Genomic DNA, 23,443 nt, shown 5'->3' with positions numbered 1-23,443 from the left:
GACGGATCACAGGCATGAGTACAGACGAGTGTAGTGCCGCAGCGCCCTAATTTACTCATTAAATTGATGATCCCAGACCGACTGATTTAGACTGGATTAACGATGGGACTGTCTTTTTTTAATTTCATACTGGATTATTTGCACTAGTAAAACACTTATTCAAGCTACAGTATGCATGTGTGTCCTTGCATTTGATAAAGTCTAATATTTATTTGTGGCATGGCGACTGTGTGGTAATGTGCAATGATGCAAAATTGGCAAATGTTTGTGTTTTTGTGTATAATGCATAATAACCCTCAGTATCTTAACTGTGGTGATGTGAGGACTGAAACTGGGTCAGACGGTTGCAAGAGTGCGTGATCCTCTGCCAAGAGTTTCCACAGAAAACCCTGACACATCTGACAGTTGTTCCCTGCAGGAGAGATATTTATGAATTTGAGAAGACATACAGGAGTAAGGTAAGACAGTGTGCAGAGGGACGTTGTTCATGTGATATATGCAGTCATTACAGATGCATATAACACACACAAACAGATGGACGTATACATACATGCACTTACATCGACATTTGAGAAGGTTAAGAAGTAAGAGGGCAGTGAAGGAGAAGCATTGTGTATAGGGTTCCATACAAATGCATGAAAGGGTCCCACATACATCAAGACATGCATCTACCGAGGTCTTCCTACACACATGTACACACACATCGTCCCAGACCCAATTAGTCTGGTCTGATAACTGTGTCAGTGTGTTACTACCCCACCGCCTGTAGGGTATTGAAGCCATGTACTGTAAAGTCTTACTCATGCATATAAGGCCACAACCACATCAACCCACTCATGCTCAAATACGCTGCACTGTTCCCCCTCTTCTGCCTCTACATGTAGACAGACAGTACAAGGGGCAAAAGTAGGTGTGGGCGTGTATTTGTGTATGTGAGTTATAATGTGATTGCGTGTCCATCTGCAGAAGGATGTTTGTCTTAACGCATAAATCTCTGGATGTGGGCTTTAGGGAGTGCGTTGCTCTGTGTGTTCATGGGAATGTATAAGTGTGTTTATGTGTTTCTGTGAGCGCCCATGCATGTGGGTTAAAGGGGTACAGGAGTACGTTCCATCTTTCAATCTTTATCGCCTCAATTCTCAGAGGATAGAATGAGGAGACAGCCGAGCAGACGCATCAAGTATAATTGGAGAAGCAGAGAGAGGGGGACCAAAAAGACTTGCATGCTTTCTCTGCTTAGTAGAGTGTTTCTTTAGGCTGTCACATGAAAGCTTTGCATCTTTGCAAAGTCAACTTTTGAGGAATTTTTAGAAACTGTCTTATTTACTGACAGCTAGCCATGTATTTTATTTTGTTTACTCTGCCATGGATGAGTTTCATGAATTTTCAGTCTTGCAGGCGGCGTGGCTCTTGTGTTGTCAATGTTGGTCTTATTGGTCGGTCCACCACAATGGCCCAGACAGACATATTGAATATCTATTCAAAGGATTGTCATGAAATGTTGTACAGACAGCCATGGTCTCCAGAGGATGAATCATACTTACATCAATTATCCTCTAACCTTTCCTCTAGTGCCACCACTCGGGAGGCATTTGTGGATTTGAATGAAATGTCTTAGCAATTATTGGATGGATTGTACTTTGTGCTAATTAGCCAATGTTAGCATGCTCTAATGCTGAACAAAGAGGGTGAACATGGTAAATATTATATACCATACAATAGCATGTTAGGATGCTGATGTTGGCATGTAGCTCAAAGCAATAATGTGCAGGTTGTAAGCACAGGCTCACAGAGCAGCTACCATGGCTGAAAACTCTTAGTCTTGTTTGTTAATACTTGCAGTGTAGACCCTCAGTTCAGGTGAGAAAATAAAAAATGGACCATGTCAGGAATATCTAAAAATAATCAGTGTGTTTGAAAACCAAGCTCCTGTAAAGCAGCAGATGCCTAGAGAGGTGAGGACAGCCATATAAAAATATCAGGCTCCCAGCTGGACTGAAACAGTATAACTGGCAGTCTGGGAACGAGAATGGGTTTGCATTTATCACTTTTTGTAGCCTGCGGGTTAAAGACTGAGCGAGCTAGCATATATCCTCAACTCCACATCTATATCCATGGAGGGAAATGATTCTCACGACCAGCAAAGTGTTTGCAAATGATATGGTTGTAGATGTTGTGTTACATTACCAGTTACTTTGGCAAGTAGCCAGTCATGATTTTATTGTTGTCTTCTGTTTGGCCACAACTGATGAAATAGATAGATATAAAAAAAAAGAACTTGGTCTTGGACCCCTAGGTAGAAACAAGCTTTGTAATACATGTACTGACTCAGTGAAGCCAGCCTCCTAGAAATGTCAGTCTTAGCCCCTAGCTGTGGTGGTAGACGGCTGACTGGCACATTAAGGCTGGTTATCATTTGGGATCCCAAAGAGCTCACTACAAGGTCTGTGTCTGGTGGGCCTACAAATGACAGGATTTATAACATGGTTTAATAAGCCCAACTGAGACTAAATGTAATGTACTCTGGGTGCAAGGCTGAACATTTTAACAACTGTAAGGCCATGGGAATATGAAACCATCACTTTCCTTTCCTTTTCATAATTGGTGAAACCCTTCAAGACGGCTGTTAAACTGGGGTTCTTCAACCATTTCAGCAATGAACCCTGATAAAGAACATAAAAGATAAAGGACAGTGCTGGAATCCATTGTACATATGGTCAGTCCCTTTAGATTCTAACCAGAAGGCATTATTTGCATAGGGCAATCTTTTCATGCTAAAAATGGATCAATATTTGATTTTTTAAAGAAAAATTACACCCAATATGGATCGGACTCAAAGTAAAATGATCCCTTAGTGACCCCTTAGAATCCTCATCCCTCATTCAAGTAACTGAGAGCTGGAGGAAAATCAGGATATAAGCTCCAAAGCTCCAAATCCCTTTCCTCCTTGTGTAAAGGTTCACGAGGAGCCGGTTGAGATTGCAGTAGGTAGAATGATAGTGACAAAGTGAGTAGGATAAAAGTGGAGCTGCGGACAAAAGGCTTTTGTGCTGTTCTGCAGTGGTAAATCAGTCCTGAAAAGAATGTCAGCATCTTCTCCTGGACAGCTCTCACTGTCACACACATGCACGCTCACAAAGATATAAGTATATACACAGGCACAAAAATAGGCACATGCATACGGACAGCTCTGTCCGCATTTTCTGTTGCTTCCCACAGTCGCATACACAAACATACACACACACACACACACACACACGTACACACTTGTTGTGTTGTGTTTTCTGGGCCACCAAGGGGAGAGGGAGAGCTGCTGGCTTGCTGAGTGTGAGTCATGGACAGGCTGACTGTCCTCAGGCCTCAGTACACCATCTGCACCCCCACTGCCTGTACGGCCTCATCACACAGCTCAATGCTCCAAAGCACTGGACACACACATATACATACATGCCGAAAATGCATACAGATAGAAAAATGCACAAACTGACACATATCTGAATGGACACATAACCTCACTGCACCTGGACAATGTACTGCATTTATACACATACACAAATGCACAAACACACACACACACACACACACACACACACACACACACACACACACACACACAAAGCCTGATTCTTATCTGCATAATCATCCACCTTAATGAATCGTGCTATAATTTAGATGGGAATAAAGTAAGGGGCACATTTTTATTTACCAGAAAACACAGGCTCTAATTTAAATATATATTTCCCACAATTGTTTACACACACATACACACACAGACACACATACACAGGCCTCAGCCAATGCTTGCCGCATCCCCGCGGGTCATCTGGGATTGACCAACATTCTAGCAGAATTCATTATGGAAACCTGACACTAGCCCAAAGGAAACAAGCAAATGTTGCATTGCAAATGTGCATGTATCTGTCTGGCTGTGTGTGTGTGTGTGTGTGTGTGTGTGTGTGTGTGTGCCAGTGTACAGTATGACGGAGCATGAAAGTACTCATAACCCAAGAATCAATGGGGAAGATCTGTTTCATTAGAGTGGCGGTAAAAGCTGCTCTGGCATTGACCCTCTCTCTATTTTGAGCCGAACACCTTCCACTTTGCCGTCAAGTAACACAAGATGAAACCTTGGTTAATAAGTCTTCATTTTTTTATTCAATCAGGTTATTAATGTTACACATCACCACAGATAGAAAACATTAGCCCAAAAAAGAGGACTGCGGAATAATAATAGTATTAATAATATTAGGTAATATCAAGTATTTTTACAGTCAAAATGGGGCAGGGGGGAGATGTAGTACGATACTCACCAGCACTGAAAAATGCAGCTTGTCTGTCGGTCAAAGGTAACGTCACAGACTTGAAGCACAGAAGTAAAGTTTTAAAAAAACACGCTCGTACACACACATGCAGCACAAACCGACGAGCAACATTATCTACCAGCCCCTCACATTTGAGGAGCTCCACTACAAAATACAACTTGTTCCATTTAACTCGCCCCGTCCTAGCACAACTTTACAAAATCAGTTCACGTACCCTTCAGATGCTGTGGTGCATGGGTGAAAACCATTTTTTTCATCTATGTTTGTGAGTCTGTATCTTTCATGATTTGATCAAAGAACGAGCTGAAATAAAGCACTTGTCAATGTACGGGAAATCTGCTGATAGAAAAAACTTGTATGAAATGGTAGGTACCAGATAATGACTTTATACAATATAGTACTAATACACACAGGAGGCAGGGGTGAGCAGGAAGAACACGCACTTCCTCTCAACTTGTAGATGTCAAATCCAAGTGTATGTCCTAAGGGTTCCAACTAATGATTATTTTCATTATGAATTAATAATTAGGTTATTCCTACAATTAATCATTAATGGTTTAGACAATCAATGTCAAAAACTGAATGTAAACCTTTCGGTGGGCAGCTCATTCTTGACCTTTGAAACAGTAGTTGACAAAACAATCTCAACTGGAGGTATACGTACTCCCTTTTTGACCTTGGTACATGATCCTCCTCAGCAGATGTAGTTTGCTCATAGTTTGAACACTCACAGTTCCACAGAAACCAAGCGAACAACACTAAATGAAGACTGTGTGATGTGGATCAAAAGCTCTAGAGCAGGGGTTTCTTAAAGCCTGAGACTGGGGGCCTCCTCTCGGACAAAGCTTGTGAAAAGGCACCCTCCAACCCCACCCCCCTTAGTTCACTTGCTTTGTTTCGCTCAATTCCTGGATGCCTATGGGATCATGATTATGTTATATGATCTTATGGACACTCAGCAGTTGTGCTAAGATAACCTAATACTGCTGTTTAACTTTACAAGACACAAAATATATAAACAGTCTGTCCTAAGGCATTTATTAGTTTCTGACTCTTTATCACACACATTTAGGCAATTCTATGTGATCTCCTACTGATACCTTATATATTATTTTTTCACCTCCATTCACTGAGCCTCCCCTAAAACTGTGTTGGGGCATTCCTGGGAGGCCAACTTCCCAATCTGCTCTAAAGCAAGTGAGCAATGGACCTTGTGTTGAGATGGTTTTGTCAACATTGTCAACATATGAGTTTATTATAATATCAACAAAGAACAAAAATCTTGGTATCACTTTCTAAAACGTACTTAAATAAGGGTAGCTTGTGACCCTGCATATAGATGATGCATGAATAAAGGATTGTATCTCTGGAGTTATAAATATTTAAAATAATATTTAGTCTTCCTGCTTCCTGAAAATATAAAATAGCTAGATAAAAAGACAATTGTACACAAATGAACAACCTGACAACCCAAAAGTTGCTCTTAAGAATTACTGTTCTTTAAAGCATACATAAATGATAATTAATAAAGCAACCCCTTATAAAGTATGCAAAGTTAGAAAGTGGTAGCAAAACCTTTGAAATGCTAACAGGTGTAAACAGAGACTGCTCGAAACACAAGCCAGTTAGTCGCATCCAACCAGCACCTGCTTGAGCCAATGTGGATGTTGCTGGTGATGGCCGGCTGCACCACTGGCTGGGCGGCTTTGCATTAACATTCCCGTCACCATTGTGATTTTCCAGAGGGCTAAATGTGAATGGCTACGGAGGGAAGAGTGTGCTAGCATGGTTTGATAAACAAACCTTAATCTCCTTAGTGCTGCTTCAGGCTCTGTGGCAGGTTTTTCACACAGCAAAGACAGACTGGTTGCCTGGCTTGCTGTGCTGTGCTGTGCGGCCCAGCCACCCTCTTCACTTTAGGAACAATTCTCTTTCCATTCCACCGCCTCTCATGTTTACAACAGTAATCCATTCAGTGACGTCTGTATAGGGGTGCCCAACTGTGCGTGATCCTCCTTATACCCACCCCTCCTCCTCCATTCTCACACCCCATCCAGAAGCAACGCTCCCTAAGCCGGCTCTCTCTGGTGGATACTGACAGATTTGCTTGGCCTCAAACATAAATTTCCCCATTTGGTTTGTTTATTCAGAGGGGCAAAAAAGACTCTTTCGTCTCTCTTTTGTGGGCTGTGGCTAATACTATTGAACCTGTGGTTGAAGTTAACATTACTGTATACTCCTCTTTATTCACAGCTTTTGGGCTTTGAAGCATGAACGGCAAATTCTCTGTGTGTAGCGGTTGGCAACCTCAAACAGCTGCACTAGTTTAAGGAGAGCTAGTATTGCCTGTAGTTGTTTTGTTTGCTCAGTCTTATCCCACCTCTCAGGGGAAACTTGATTTAGCAAATCCCAGACCGTTCAGTGTGATATCTCTTTCAGCTGCAGCCTCTTCCATTCCTTCTTTGAATGTGTCATAAAGAAACACGGAGGATGTGCGTGCCGAAACTAGAGCTGAACTGTGTTTTTTTTAATTCTTTACCCTTCTCTGTTTGACTCCCCTTTCTTCCCTTGTCTGTTCTTTTCCCAGTCAGGGCTGTTGAGCTGGCGCTGTGGGCAGTACATGCGAGCAGGGAAAAAACAGCTCCCCTGCTGAGTGTGTGTGAGCTGCCAGACCTCCCAATGGTCCTCCACCCCTAACGCCTCTTCGTTTCCAGCATTTTAACTGAAGCTGCTTTTCTGGAGTCTCTAAACCTTTTTGTCATTTTTCATAAATCTTTATTCACCTGCCACAACCTATTTCGTTTCACTGTCTCTTTCAGCTGAGTCTTCTGAAGTACAACCATTGATATGACAATGATGTCCGTTGTTTTTCCCATTTACTATAACATCCTCTCATTCTGCATGGCCTTGTAGTAGTGCTCCTGCTCAGCGTGGCTGCGGGCGGAGACAGAGGGCCGACGAGGCAGGGTGGAGGAGCGGGACAGTGCCTGGCTGTGGCCGTCCATCAGTAAGTCGGGATGGGGAGGAGGGGGGAGCATGCTGGAGCAGGACGGGTGAGGAGGTGGAGGCATGGAGGATGAGGGGTGAGGTGGAGGTGGCAAAGGGGAAGAGGATGGATGTGGAGGTGGGGGCATTTGGCAGGAGGATGGGTGAGGAGGTGGGGGCATTTGACAGGAGGATGGGTGAGGAGGTGGAGGCATTTGAGAGGAAGATGGGAGGGGTGGTGGGGGCATCTGAGAGGACAGGTGAGGAGGTGGAGGCATGTGAGAGGAGGCAGGGTGAGGGAAAGGAGGAGGCATTGGAGAGGAGCTCGAGTGTGGAGGGGGAGGCAAGGGGGAAGAAGAAGAGTGAGTAGGCGGTGGCGGTAGAGGGGATGACAACAGCTGAGGAGGGGGAGGCAGGGGGGAGGAGGAGGTCGGCAGAGGTGGGGGAGGCAGATCCGCTCCTCCTTCTATGCTGCCGCCGGAGGAGCAGAGCGAGTCTGTTTTCACTGGGAGTGTCCGGTAATCCCGGTAGTGACTGACATTGTCCTGTCGCTGTAGCGCTACACGGTGTTTTTCCCCTGCCATGTCGGCAGTCATCATGTTACCACTGATGGTGTTTCTCCACTCCCACGGTTTGCCGTTATTGGCTGACACACGCACCACCGGGTGGTGAGGGGCATGGGCGTCGATTGTGACGATGCTCCCACTTCCGGCGATGCTCCCTGGGTTGCTCCCAGTGCAGCTGTCTCGATCAGATGGGATCCGGTAATAGGGCGACTCGGAGCAGTTGGACCCACCGCCGGAGGAGGAGCCACCTTCTGATGTCTTAGTAGTTGAGGAAGTGAGGGGTCCATGACCCTGTTGCTTAGACATGGCAATCACCTGGAGGACAGAAGAAAGTCTTGTCAGAATGTACAAAGGAAAGAAGCTCAGAGGAGAGCTCAAGTTGTTGCTCAAGATCAGCTACTAAACCTTGTTGATAATATTGCTTTGTTAACTGCTGTTTCCAAGGTAATTTCATTTTTAAATTTTTAATCTCAAATATTTAACATTAACAACATTTACATATATAACATTTCAAGAATCAGTACAACAATCAGTAATATGTATTTACAGTGTTTACTATGATAAACAGAATTCTGGGTTTATTGTGGTACAAAGCAATTTTGTAAAGGGTAATAGTAACATAGTCATTATATCTCACAGACATTTTAATAAGATTAAACTCTGACTGTAATTACAGTTTGAACACATTTTTTATTTTGGAAACTAATCAGTCAAAGTGCCTTCACCCATGTTATTCTGTTTTCATTTTACCAACAAAATAAATCATAGGTGTGTAGCGTACACAGTGTTTGGCAGCTAATACATCTCCTGTCTGAGATATATTTATCAGAATTGGCTGCATGCCACTGGAAATGAAGGAATGAAAAATTACTGATCAAAATAATGCAATTAGTATGATTTGCGGGCATTATTTTCTAATTCCTTCCTCACCTGAGTGACTCTTTGCTGACTGGGTGGCTGGTTGGGCTGCGTGTTGGGCACACGGGGAGTGGACACCGCAATGGGTCCTGTTCCAGGCTCTTTCACCCCTCCTCCCTCGGTTAGTGAGAGCCACTTGGCGCGGGTCTTGGCACTCTTGGGGGAGACAGGCGGCGGCCGAGAGGCCTCCTCAGGGATGTGAACGAGTGGCGGTGCCACCACCATCCTGGCTCCGGTAGGTGTGGCAATGCCCTTGTTGGCCTGCACTGTGGGATAAAGAGAGGAAGGCATCTCCTGGTCTCCTCCTCCTTCTCCTGCTTCATTTCCTCCATCTCCACCATCCATTCCCTCCTCTTCATCTCGTGAGCTCTGGCTGCGGAGCTCCAGCGAGCGCTGCTTCCACTCTGACACCAGCTGTCGAGACCTCTGAGGGTCGAAGGGCACATGGAAGGTCATGTGACGCTGCGTGGTAGGCGGCTCATCTGAGGGTGAAATGGGGCTGTTGCCGTTTGCGACACGGGGCAAGGTGTTGCTGAAGGTTACCATGGTTTCCTTGCCCATGGGACCACGGGTTGCCAGGAGCTCCACATCAGCACTTGCTCGTTTGAGGGAGGCCAGGGAGGCCTTCTCCCTTCTCACCTTACTGCGGGCCCCAGACCCCAGCCCCACCCCCAGCTCCTCTCTGCTCTCAGACACCCTGGGAGTCTTCCTGTACAGGGAGTCATGACTCCGCTGACTCAGCACCCTCAGGCCGTCCTTCTGCTGAGCTGGGGTCAGTCTTTGTAAAGAGTGAGCGTCTTCTTCTGATGCTTTGAAGTTTCCCACTGCGTACACAGCCTGACAGGACAGAGGAATACAAGGAGGGAGGTGGGGAGGAGAAATAAATGAGGAGACAGAAGCACCCGGCATGTTAAATAAAGACTGAAGCGTGAAAATGTATTTTCTTTAATCTTGAGGAAGGAAAAAAATTTATATTCCTATTAGCGGGGAGCAAGTGCATGAATAAGCATCTTTCTTTCTTCCTCCTGTTTAGTGATGTCAGCATGAATCCCTCTCTCCCCTCTCTCAGAATTCATCCTTTAATGAGAGGGACAAATGCTCCCCCTCTTAAAAACTAAAGACGAGAAAGAAAGAGAGTGAGAGGAGGAGGGAAGCGTGCAAAATGGCAACGACAAGTTTTCTTAAAATGAAGTGTGAAATTGTTCCAGAAAATTCTTATCGGATTATTCATTCTCTCTCTCTCTCTCTCCCTTTCCTCCGTAATAGAAAAAGCTATATATAGAGCCTGCCAACAAAAAAAAAAAAACTGCTGGGAGAGAAAAGTATGGAAGCCACACGGAGAGGGGAGGTGATGAAAAAAAGAAGCATTTGTTAGCACATGCTGTGATAGTGTTAGAATAATACAATGGAACAATTCTCTCAGAGCAAAACAACTAAACCACTTATTAAAAAGAAATATATATATATATAGAGAGATTTATGTGTATTCGGTCATTCCCACCATGCTGCATGCTGACTGTTAACTACTCCCTGGGGACAAAACAAATCCCTAAATATATACAAACATATGCTGGCACTCATTACAGAAACCAAATTCTGAAATAGGAAATCCATATCAGGACAATTTCACTTGCTCAAATGTCTTTCAGCGTGTCTTTCATCATAAAAGGAGCAATTATCTTGAAAGCCAGCCACATAAATTAAGTCCTCTAATATATTTTGCCAACAGATTTTAGTTTGCACTTTGACACGTCTGATAAATATTTCACCATGCTTGTTATACACAGTTTTGTGCACTTTGTTCAACTAACCAGGTACACTCCGATGCCGGCTCCTATGAGGTACCCCACGTAGACATCTATTGGGTGACTGCGGTGCTGAGTTATCTGCGTCAGCCCAGCGAGGCCTGCCGCCATGCAGAAAGCAAACACCAGCAACGGCTTAAGCAGCTTGGTCGTGCTGCTGATACTGGCATTGAAATACATCTGTGGAGAGAAAGAGAGAGAGAGAGAGAGAGACACACGCATAAATATGCATAAAGACACACAGCCAGACATATGTTGACTGGGATGGAGATGTCATTAGGGCATAATAGCATGCTGCAACAAAAGTTTGACCTCAACTGTAGAAAGATTTACAGTGTAGAGAAATGAAGGAAATACATCCTGTGGATCTTAAACTTTGATATTAAAGGAATAATTTGACATGTTGGGAAATTCACCGGCCACGAATAATCATATTTCCGCAAATGTTATTTTATTCCTTTAAAGACAACTCCACTGATTTGAAGAATTCTCTTTAAAGTTAAATGAACTGTCTCCTATTGTTTTGTTCGTTCCATGAAAATTCGGATGATTGTTCTTTGATGGTAAAATAGAGTGAGGAAGAAAGCAGGCAGAGAGAGAGAGAGAGAGAGAGAGAGAGAGAGAGAGAGAGAGAGAGAGAGAGAGAGAGAGAACATATTTACAGCTACATTAAAATTCTCTGCATGCACACAATATTTCTATTACATAAAGAGGAGGACAGCTGAGTGACAGAAAAGCAGGCTTTGCAAAAGTATCCATTTTAAGCTTGTCCATCTAGTATTGTGCATATAAATCTCACTCTTCTAAGCAAGAGAACGGGGAAAAATCTAAATATGTGTTGTGAAGGTGGAATTACTTCACTTCATTGTAATTTCCCACAAAGGTTGTTTGAATACATGTCCTAATGTGGTTGGCAGTGAAGAACAATACTGAAGAAAAATGATCTGACATCAGTTTTTTTGTGCTGCTTCTCTACTTTTCAAATATTAGGCAACATGTTGTAACTCTAACAATCAACCAGCAACCAAAACAGCTGCTTTCCTCCTCCTCCTCTCCTGCATTTTCTCTCATAAGAAATCTGTCTGGTGAGCTTTAATGAGCACACTCTGGGCTCAGTGAGGCAGCAGTAATATGGCCAGTAGCTTGCAATAGCCATTGGTGGAAGGTGGTGTGTGTGTGTGTGTGTGTGTGTGTGTGTGTGTGTGTGTGTGTGTGTGTGTGTGTGTGTGTATTGGAGGGTGTTACCTCAAGGAAAAATGACAATGCTACTTAGCTGTACAGTTCACATACTGCTGCAGTCAGCACCGGACAGCAGAATGGAAAAAAAAACTACCAAATATGCACTGGGATGTAACAATGAACACTGAAATCTGACCTTAAAAGACAGTTCCTGTTATTCTTTTAATGTGTTTTAATTTGGATGGCTCTTTGGCCTGAGGTTACTGTAGTCTAAAATCTGTAAGTCTCTCAGTGAGTACCAACTATAATGCAATTGTGACTTATGTTGGAAGTGACAGTCATTTAATTCCAGCTAGAAATGCTCTGATATGCAGGAATGAATTTTATGCTGCCAGCAGCAACGTCTGTTAAGACTAAGCAGAAGAGCATCTGGATGGTTATCATGAACAGACATATAATTGAACAGATAAAGAAATTATTGTCATCTGCACAAACCCATGAACATTTCTGAAAGACAAATCCTACGCATAAATAAATGTAGTGCAAAAACACTACTGTAATATTAATCACCAAGGACTTTACTAAAATGTAAAACAAAACAGGGGTAACTAGTTATTAAACAAACACATGCAAGCATAAAGTATATGATGCAAATGCATCATAATCATGGTACACAAACACAGAGTAAGACACAGGAGTGCTTACGGAGATATAGACAGCAGCGAAGCCAGAGAGCGTTGCATGCTGGGATGGAAATGTTTTCCTGAGGGGAGAAAGGGGTAGAATTAGGTGTGAAAGAGTGAACGCAGAAAGAAATTCACGTTTCAAAAAATAAAAGCTGTGTGGATTGTGAGTGTGTTTACTGCCTCTTGAATAAACCTGAATAAAGCTGTCATGGCTGCTCATGTTATTTGTGATTTCTGGACTGTATTTGACAGTAAAACCTGCCCCACTGTGTTTGTCAAACTGAGCGTGCGTCCTTGGATGTGAGCATTAATACACACAAACAGAATACCATGGGGCATTAGGGGGAGCATTCAGGGATAGTGAATGAGTTGCGGTCAAAGTCGCAAATTCAGAGTTTAGAAAGCTGAATCACAAATATCTATGAATTTTCTTTATTAAGGTGCTCTTTGTGTGAGTGTATTCATCCCTGTGTCTAGCACTATTGCATTTTTAACTACTCCCACTTCTTTGGGGCTAAACCTGTCTGTCTGTGTGTGTGTTGGTTAGGTAAGTACTTTGGTATGTCGGTCTTTGTTAAGAACAATTTTAGTTTTAGACATTTAGAGTGGGAAATTTTGTTTTTTAAAGTTTCGTCTGGTGTTTCCTTTTCCAAGGTCTATTTGAGGGTCAAGACTTCAGAAGAACAATTACCAGAATTACATTTGTTTTAAGTTAATGCTAACTGTTGGGGTAGGCATTTAGTTGTGATTGTTAAAGCAATAGTTCGACATCTGGGAAATACTCTTATTTGCCTTCTTGCTGAGAGTTAGATGAGAAGACTGATAGAACTCTTATATCTCTCCATTCTATATAAGGATACAGCCAACAGCCGATTAGGAAGGAACAGCTACACTGGCTTTGTACACTTTATTTCAAGTTTTAAACCTGTTCCAAAACTTTAGTGTCAAAAAATAACACAATGTGGTTTTACGGGCTAGACTATTTGTTGTCCTGGTACAGTAACTTCTAAAGAGTCTCAGGTGGTTTCCTAGGAACTGCTCATAGCCAAGAACTAGCCCAGTCCCTAACCCTCATTAAAAGCTTAATTATATTTTTTTACATATTGGTTTAAGCTACCTGACTGCTGGCTGTAGCCTTATATTTAACATATATAGAGTGGTATCAATCCAGGTGCTAGGGAATGGATTATGTTACTATGGGTCCTTACAAGTACAGTACTAACATTTGTGCATTTGTACCCCTGGATTATCCCTATATGGGCAATATTTAGCTGTAATCTTTTCTGTCTGCATACACTTATTATGCATGTCCAATACCCATATGCTGTAGCTTGTTTGTCTGACCTATGTCTGTTTGTTACACACTGTGCTGCTAAAGAGTATATTCGGAAGCCAAATGTGGCCACAGCTGTAGCAGCTCTCTTGAGATTCCAATGAGAATTTCTAAGAGCACAGTAAGTCTTGTTGTACAAATAAACTACTAAGCAGCATATCATTAATAAACAAATACTGCATTATTTTAAAAATCCAACTGTAACAACAATTTCACTCCTTCGCTACTTTAATCTCCTGTAATCCTCTTCAAATGCTAATTAGTTTTGATGACTCCTCACCTTGTAGTTTGCATATATACTCCTGCAAGATAGTGATGTGTAGCAATATACAGCTTACAGTGCAAAATCCTTTTATCACTGTAACTCAGTGTGTGCTGCAGCATTTCCTGATAAAGCACATTCTTATGAGCAAAGCCTCAGCTGCATGAATATATACATTATAAGGTATGTTTGTAAATGGCTCTGTGCGGCGACATTGTTGAAGTCTTACTTAATGGCACAAGAACAGAGATTAAGAGCTGAGAAGTAAGGTCTTGCACAAATAAATAGATCATTTATTTTAATGAATGCACAATAACTGTGTGTCTTAATGTGTTTTATATTGTTTTGCACACAGGGATATTTTATTTCAGGCAGATAAAGACATTCTGCGTGTTCATGTGTGGACATGTTTCAGCTCCAAAATGTATGTATTACCTTGCTGACATGATGGCATACTGGTCTTTCCCCATGCAGATGTCTCTTGTGATGTAGGCATGGTTGTCACATGACACTCCCGGAGCGGTATAATTGGGCTGGCAGACGGTGAGAAAGAAAGGGGTGTGGTAACCAGTAGCTAACTGGATGACATCTGTCACCAGGGCTGTTGCCAGGAGACCAAACACATGAACACCTGAGGGAAAGATAGGTAGGAGACGGAGATAGAGATGGTAAGGCAGCCTTGGTAAATGAACTAAAAGCCCCTGGTGGATTCATCACATCAAGCTGTTCATTTGTGAACACCTGCAGTTGAAAACACTGTTGAATTTGCTCCAACAACCTGAAGTGACACCACAGGCCTTCAGTTTGTTACGTTACGAAGCTTTGCCGCAGACAGTCAAATTTGGCAAGGTGAATTAATTACTCTTTTCACTTCAAAGCTCAAAGTCTGCCTCAAGATATTTTCCCGTGCAGCATTATAGCACGCCTATTTCAGTTTAAGTCACTCTTCATTTAATGCATGTAATTAGCTTATTTCCCTGCTATAAAAAGTTAAATCAGGTTCGGGGCTCAGCCGGTAAGTGGAATAATTTGTCTGAGCCAAAACTAATTTCCATCTTAAAAACAACAGCATTTTGTCTCTCTAACTACTGACAGCAGGCAGTTCTTAACAGTGTTAATTCTGTAGGTAATGGAAGACCAAATATAAATTATATCTAATGCTCATCTTCCACAACCTGAGTCACACATAGCATGCAATGTATAAAATGTATGCCTAGACTGAAAAATGTATTGAATTTAATCCTCAACACGGCTTTAGAAATGGTGTCACAATTATGCAGTTACCAGTTTAAATAAAGCAACACTATGTAAGATTTGGCATTTGTGCCCCCAGTTGCAATACCACTGCTGTAACAGTGACAGCTTTGCTAACAGTTTAACACTAAGCAGGTGTACCAACAGAAGACATACTGTAGCATCTCCATTTATCTTCTTAAGTTATCGTCATTCTCTTAGGTGTTTTCAGTAGCCATTAGCTATGTTAGGCTCCAGTTCTGGCACAATATCTGTTTTTTTTTTTTTTTTTTCAAAATATGTATCCATGGATGAATAATGCTGTTTGACAAACCATGACATTAATGAGACCTTCTAAAAGAAGGCTCCTGGGGCAACCTCCACCACAACTATCATTATGTCCACAGCAACAGCCATGTATCCTGTCCATGTATTCTTGAGAAAATCCTGAACCCTATTCACTAACCATAAAAATTTACTGTAGATGTTGGAATGTGACCATAATTCCTTAAACTCCCTCCAAAACCCCCCCAGAAGGATTGATGGTTGGACGTACCAACGAAGCGCACGGTTCTGCGTAGGAAGGAGTTGAAGCTGCAGCCTCCAGCATTAATGCTGCTCTCTGACTTGGGACATGTCTTCAGTTTGGATTGCATACAGTACATCAGGCCCTCCCCCATCATGATCTATAGATATAAAAGTAGATAAAAGGTGAGAAAGAAGCACACAAAAATAACAAATTTTTGAATATTTTCTGTTATATACACTGTAAAATATTTTAAAAAGCACAACAAAAGAAAGTAAAAAAACAGTAAAAGTGCTATTAATGTTCAATATCAATTTCTATGATCGTGATCTACGGTGAAAGAGAGCTACGGAGAGCGAGTGGATGCAGGGTGTTATCGAATAGTGATCACTTCCAATCAGTGTGATAGATGAGTGTTGGAGAGGTCTGCTCATTTCCATGCTGCTGATTGATTAGCAGCGTGCGTGCCTGCGTGTGAGAGTGTTTGTGTATTGATTGGAGGGCTGTGGTGTGTCTGATGGTGTGTATTGGAATGTCAGGTGTGTATTTATCAATGTGTCCATTGATTCTGCATTTCAGAGGGGAGATTGAATTTGCTTTGTGAGTGTGCAAGAAGCTGTACATTTGCATATCTGTGTGATTTATGTATTTGTCTGTACACAAGCGTCTCTCTGTGAAGAACTCACAAACAAAACCCCCAGAGCCGAAGACACAGTCATCCTCTGAGATAAAATTTTATCTTTGTGACTCCAACACGGGAAGATTTTGTTCTTGTAAAGCATCACTAGTCATATTTTATATGAACAATGGATCAAAATATTATTATCTGATAAACCAACTGTATCAGTTTATTGTGGAGCTGTTCTATTTCCAAATGGCCCAAAAATTAATGTTTGCTAAACCTATAGAATATTCACTAATGTTATATTTTAAGTGGAATAATTTCTGGTAAAATGATACAATACTGAAATTGAAAAGTCAGATCAAGCTAAGGATGCCTTTGGTTAGAGTTAAGCTCAGTGGGCCAGCCTACCAGAGCTCAATTTGTGCTCATAGGTTCAAGAAGTAGCTCCTCTTAAGAGAAATCCAGTGATGATTTTACATTACAATTACACACAAAACTAACCACAACATACAAAGTGGAACTACTGTGTTTAAAATGTGCTTATACTTTTGTTTGTTTTTATTCACTATGGCTATGGTGTGTGTGCATTTGAACTGGACAATTGGTTTGATTTAATTGTTTATAGGAACATTTGTGAATACATCAGTTACCATATAAAAATCCATTAGATCAACCATCCATCTTTGATGAAATAGTTAGTTGAAAAAAAGTGCATATCTACTTTGGGATAATTTGGTAAAGTCTGGGCAACGGGGAATAATAGCACAACCGTCCCAAAAGTGTAAGTATCCTTAAACTTCCCTTCATTTTGCAAAAAACTCCCCTTTATCCCTACCAAAAATCGTTGTGTGTGTGTATGTGTGTTTGTGTTTGTGTGTGTGTGTGTGTGTGTGTGTGTGTGTGTGTGTGTGTGTGTGTGTGTGGTGTGATGGACGTACGGACGCTGCAGGACCAGCGAAGGCCAAACTCAGCAGCATCAGCAACGGGATGAGCTCATCGCCCGTCTCCACGTAGGGCATGGAGAGGTCGCGGTCATGGCAACGGAAGCCCACCATTGCCGGGGACAGCACATCTGTCAGCTCCAGGAAGTAGAGGGACACCAAGGAGGATAGGACGATGGGTAGCTAGTACACACACACACACACACACACACACACACACACACACACACACACAGACGCCACACGCACAAGGACAAGGACAAGGACAAAATAGAGTGACTAGCATTTAATATTTGTTTGGAAAGAGGTGATTCAGCCAACGTTCTATCTCAACTAATACACACCTTCACACACACAAGGGGAAAGAAGAAAGTGATGACACCATAATATTTGCCTGTGAAGAACATCAAACTCTGCTTTCAATAGAGGTCAGATGCATCCAGGTGCAATCAACATACAAACTGACTACTATTGCGACTCTTTACAGCAGAAAGAGTGAATCAGTTAGCGATCAGTTCAGTATATGTAGTGAGTCACGTTTACCAAGCACTAGTATATAAAAAAGGTGATTCATCAATACATTAAATCTATCGCCACATACCTCTACAAAATAAAAGCACGGCAGCAGCGTCATGCTGTCTTTGGGTGGTTTTTTCTTGGCTTTGTTTTTGGGGGATGTCATCTTGGGGTGGGACCAGTCACAGCCTGTTGGGATAACAGATTGCGAAGAAATGTCAGACAGAAGTTTCAGAGCGCTTTCATGGATTTTTCCACCATCAATATTTCTGAAAGCATCAAAAAGATATTAAAACTTCTGCCAGGCATAGACTTATCTGATGAATGAAACATAGGTTCAAAAAGTTTTCAAAGGCTGTTTAAGGCTGAGAAGTTTTATACTGCACACATTTGAATGCATTAGTTTGAAAGAATGAGGCCTTGGATTAGTAAACAGACAATTAAAATGTATTCTGAGCAATTTTGTTATAGTGTTTGGTAATGGGGTGAATTATTAGTTTTCTCACACCCATTCACATTCAATAACTAGGCCTACTACTGTGCACATGCACACTTAATAACCACGCTCAGTGATTTTCTCACACGTGTGCAAATACATGACAGAAACACACACACACAAACACACACACACACACACACACACACACACACACACACACACACACACACACACACACACACACACAAGATTATTAAGATGCTCTGTGTTGAAAATTCATGGAGAAATCTACAAAACAGAAAAAGACAAAATCGTAATTAAAAGGAATCTCTGAATTACTTGAATGAATCCTCCCCTAGAGTACACTTACAAATGGTTTTTGCACACTTAATTCATTTTCCTCACAAACTCAGACATGCACACATGCAGACATCTCCTGCCATCAGTAACCTGTAGGCGATCAGGAGGCCTCAGAGAGAAATAAGAGCTAAGGGCCCAAATGGAAAACTAAACACAGTTAAATATTTACAGCTCTCCCTACAGCTCCCTATTTCTCATATTCTCTGCCTGTCCTTCTATCTCTGCGTCTCTGTCCTCTACCCATTTCCCTCAATCTCTCTCACTCCATCTCGCCCCCTTTACCTCTCCCACCTCTCCGTGTCCCATTTTACTTATCATTTTCTCCATCTCCTTCCATCTATCCCCTCCCCTTCCTACTGCCTTCATTTTTAAAACCCTCTCTTTTTATCTCTCCTTATTATCCCTAGTTCCCTGTGTTTAACTCCTTTTCTACCAGAATGGTTATTCTGATATCTTGGTTTGCTTTTGTTTGGTCAATAATTACTTTTTAATATAAATTGCATTCTATCCAAAAAAAAAAAAAAAAAGCCACGATGGTGATGATCAGGCTTTGTTGTGTCACTGTGTGCATTGTTTCACAGACCTGCTGACCCAACTGAAGTGAATTTCAATTGTTATTTCCTCTTTTTGTGACACAAATAGTCAAATTTAAGGCAGACTGAATATGAGCACAAAATCAGCTGATCTAATGCTTCAATCCAAATATACTATTCTTGAGGAAAATCAAAGTGGCTAAAAGCTGTCTAGGCAGCTCTACCTATTTCTGCCTCTTGTCATCATCTGCCTCCTGGTACCTCTTACTCTCCATTTTATTGTCGCTTTGCTTGGTTTTTGACTTTGCTTAGTTCTCTCTCCTGCCCTTTCTCTGTCTTTCTTTCTCTTTCCCATTTTGTCTTTTTTCAGAATGGCTTTCTACAAATCCCCGTCTCTGCTCTTCCTACCTTTCTACACCTTCCCTTCTCTTGCTATCTGTCCTTCCGTCCTAACACCTCTCTCTCCCTCCCTCTTCCCCTTCTTTTTATCTCCTTTTTCTGTTTCTGTCTGTTTCTCTCTTTCTCTACTAGATAAGAGGGCCTGACCCTGAGGCGGTGTAAGGCACAGGGAATCAAAGACTGCTACAGTCTAATTTCCATGACCGCTAGAAATGAAGAGGAGACGAAAGGAGGGATGAGGAGAGGAGAGGAGAATAGGAGAGAACCGGGGACAAGATAAGCGGAGATCAAAGACATAAAGAAGACAAATGATAAAAAAAAAAACGAAAAGCAGAAGAGTGTAGCTCGAGTTTGTGTATGTCTGGTAGATGTGTATGTCTAGTGTTGGTGGGGCGAGAGGGGGGTTGGTGGCGGGTGAGGATCAGAGACATGGAGGATATTGGGATGGATGGATTCCAGTGTAGCTGAAAGCAGCTTAGGAAGACTCTGGGTTCCGGGGTCTCACTCTCCCAGCCGCTTGGTCTCAGTGACCTACTCCAGTCAGCACTTAAACCTCACCCCAACTCACATGACACACACACACACACACACACACACACACACACACACACACACACACACACACACACACACACAACCAGGGACCACACCACATTTCCGGGCACGTCATGCATGAGTCGGCGCTTGCCCCACATGGCACTTTGCATGTGTGTGTACAGTCTATGCAATTTGTGCACATCTCCTCTGTGTGTATGTGTCAGAGTGAGGTGGGTTATATAGCCTGCGGTGGACAGAAACAGTGTGTCAGACGGCGAGGAAGATACAAGACTCAGTGACCACCAACGCGACAGTGGCGAGGGGGTGGGGGTGGTAAGAGAAAGACTAGACTAGTATTAGAGTATGGTATTGCACAGTAGAGTAGTGCAATGAGCTTTTTGTATGTCAGGCTGACTATAGATGTGATAGATACAGTAATATGTTGCAATATGGTGTTTTCATGCTGCTAGAGAAAGCTGTCTTACAAGAATCTTCTGTAGGTGTTCAACTGTGTTATATACATATGATTCACATCATGTTCATACTCATCAAACCACCCAGTGACCCCTCATGCCCTGCTGGAAAGCATCTACTTTGGTTAGGTTTCTCCACCCATTACTTCCACTAAAGAGGGTGTGTTTTCAGTGCTGTTTGTTTGTCAGCAGGGTTACGGAAAGACTACAGGCCCGATTTTCATTAAAGTTGGAAAGTTGTAGCGTTGGCCAAGAAAGAACCCATTACATTTTGGAGTGGATCTGAATCATGGGGCGGGTGCACAAATTATATTTCCATGTCCATGGCAAACTGAACTGAATTCGCAAAGCTGTAGTAATTGATGTGAATGGTGAACAGGTATATATATATAAATATATATAACATTTTAGGGGGATACCATACACATGAGCATTATAGCACTGCATGGCATAGAGCTGAAATGTATCAATTGTATCAAATGTATCAATAAATCAATTAGTCGATTAGTCGAAGAAAGTAATTGGCAGCTATTTTGGTAATTACTGAAGTCATTTTCAAGCAAAATTGCCTAGCATTACCTCATTTTAGGTAGGTTGTTTTTCTGATAGCAAACTTGATATCTTTGGGTTTTAGGATTGTTGGTTAGACAAAATAAGATATCTGAAGACTAACTGAATTGATTAACTGAGGAAATCATTGACAGATGAATCAATATTGAAAATAATTGTTAGCTGCTGCAGTCACATACATTCATTATGCTTATTATGTCTTGTGATGGAAAGGGACAGCCTTTTTTTTGGCTTAACTGTTCACCAAAGTGTGTTGTGTGATGGTGTCCTTCTAGTTAACATGTTCTTCAGAACAGTCCTATTTACAAAACATTACTATTTAAAAAAAAAAAAAAATTAAAATAAAGCATCAAAATATTTGCCTCAAGAAAATGTTTTTGTTGATTCCACATAGGTCTGCATATTATTTACAATATTACCATACAGTATAGTTTAGTACTGACTACTCCATGGTGTCTTCCAGTGGGCCATTGACTAAGCATTAAAATAAGAATCCACACAGTAAAGTCACTGCTCTTTTATGACCCATGGCTCACAAACATGAACTTGAAAATGAAAGAATGATGTGAACGTAAAGTGTAACAGTACAATTTAATCTTTCTCTCCATTCACTCAGCTATCCATCTAGAAAGTTACAGTGCTGCTGCAGAGCCATGTCCACTGCAGGGCCCTTAACAGCAAGACAGACATAAAGGGCCATATGCTCCACTTGATGTGGAGGAGGGTTCACGCAACTTATAGCACCTGCTTTAGAAATGAAGAACACAGTTCAACCATCATTTTAAGATGCTATTAATATAATAATGATATGAATTCAATAACGTGTGTAAAAATTGGCTGCATCTTTCCAAATAACATGTTTTTCTGAACATGTTATTTGATGTAGCCTAATTGCTGTTTTCTCAAGGCAATCACCTTAGCTGGTTATTGTCCAGACTATCAGTAGCCACTGTACCAAAATGAGCCGCAATAAAGGAACATAATTCAGCTATTATATCTATAATATCGCTGTTACTCCACAAGCAGAAATCAGCAGATTGCGTATGAGATCATCAATTATGGAAACGTGAAAACCATGTGCTGAGGAGCGGTAGGTTGCTGGGGATGCATGCGGGGTAGAGAGCCACAATGCCACCGGACAGCCTGCACACTCACCTCTCTCCCGGGGGCTTCGCGAATTCACCGAGTCCCGTCGCCCCCTTCCCCCCCGGCGTGGTCGTGCGTGCTGCTCCAGTTTTGCGATGCACAGTCCCTTTAATCCATCTCCGGCGTCTCCCAAGTCACCCCGAAATCCAAACCCCCCCACTATTGTGGTAGAGAGTGCGTCCGGTGTGCGGCTATTCTGGGATCACTGAAGGAGACCGGGAGAATGAGGTTGGATGGGAGTAAGTGGGGAGACCTACAGAGGAGGAGCAGGGATGGCGAGAGAGAGCGAGAGAGAAGAGAGGAGAGAGGAGGGTTGCTGATGGTGGAAAGTCCAATTTGCGGCACTTGCGTTCCTGTCCTTTCTGTTTCCTGGCTTTGGATAAGTGAGGGATTCACGTGCGTCCACCCGGTTCCTCCTCTTTACATGCACCTGCAGGTTTTCCTATCTCCAATAGAATATATAACACGGATACATTTGCAATTCCCAAAAAGAAAAAGCTTGTTTTTTTTTTTAATGCAAGGCACCCGTCACACGGTTTTTGGGTACGCAGTCAGCTTCACGGAGCGCACACATACACACACAAAGGCATGGGGGCAGAGCAGGACTGTGGAGAGAGAGAGAGAGAGAGAGAGAGAGAGAGAGAGAGAGAGAGAGAGAGAGGAGGGAGGGAGGGGGCGCTGGGGGTGTACAGGGGGAGGAGAGAGTGTGGTGTGTGCGCTTATGGTGGGGGGAGGAGACAGTCTGGTCCACACACACACACACACACACACACACACACACACACACACACACACACACTTCTCTCCTCCTTTCCTTGCTGAATTCCTGTTTCGGGGCTACCACCGTGAGGCGACCAAGACAAAGGGGTAGATTTTGGAATGTGTGTGCGCATGTGTGTGTGTGTGTGTGTGTGTGTGTGTGTGTGTGTGTGGAGTAAAAATGCGGCCTGCGCATGTGTGTGCGTAAAAGCGAGGGGGCGGTTTTGGAGATAATAAGCAAGAGGCAGTTTTACTGTAATTACAATATTAGGGCTCGCCATCAGATACGCTTCGTGCTTCAGGTTCGTTTGTCTGACCCCCAGCTGCTTC

General features: G+C 42.4%; 1 protein-coding gene across 1 annotated transcript; it reads right to left on the bottom strand.

The window, feature by feature from the left end:
• Window positions 1-4,132: 4,132 nt before the first annotated feature.
• LOC127361612 (phospholipid phosphatase-related protein type 3-like) lies at window positions 4,133-22,974 on the bottom strand. The gene is made up of 9 exons (XM_051396381.1): window positions 22,364-22,974; window positions 17,983-18,086; window positions 17,379-17,564; window positions 15,846-15,975; window positions 14,492-14,687; window positions 12,481-12,538; window positions 10,603-10,776; window positions 8,804-9,628; window positions 4,133-8,188 (listed from the first exon to the last, which is right to left on the bottom strand). The coding sequence occupies exons 2-9, from the start codon at window positions 18,061-18,063 to the stop codon at window positions 7,202-7,204; spliced, it is 2,637 nt and encodes an 878-aa protein (XP_051252341.1). The 5' UTR covers window positions 18,064-18,086; window positions 22,364-22,974; the 3' UTR covers window positions 4,133-7,201.
• Between the last annotated feature and the right edge of the window lie 469 nt (window positions 22,975-23,443).

The sequence above is a fragment of the Dicentrarchus labrax genome, unplaced genomic scaffold (genome assembly GCF_905237075.1).
Source record: "Dicentrarchus labrax unplaced genomic scaffold, dlabrax2021, whole genome shotgun sequence".
In the NCBI taxonomy this organism is placed as follows: Eukaryota; Metazoa; Chordata; class Actinopteri; family Moronidae; genus Dicentrarchus; species Dicentrarchus labrax.
Note: the sequence above shows the minus strand (reverse complement) of the source record. Positions and strands in the feature narration are given on the sequence as shown.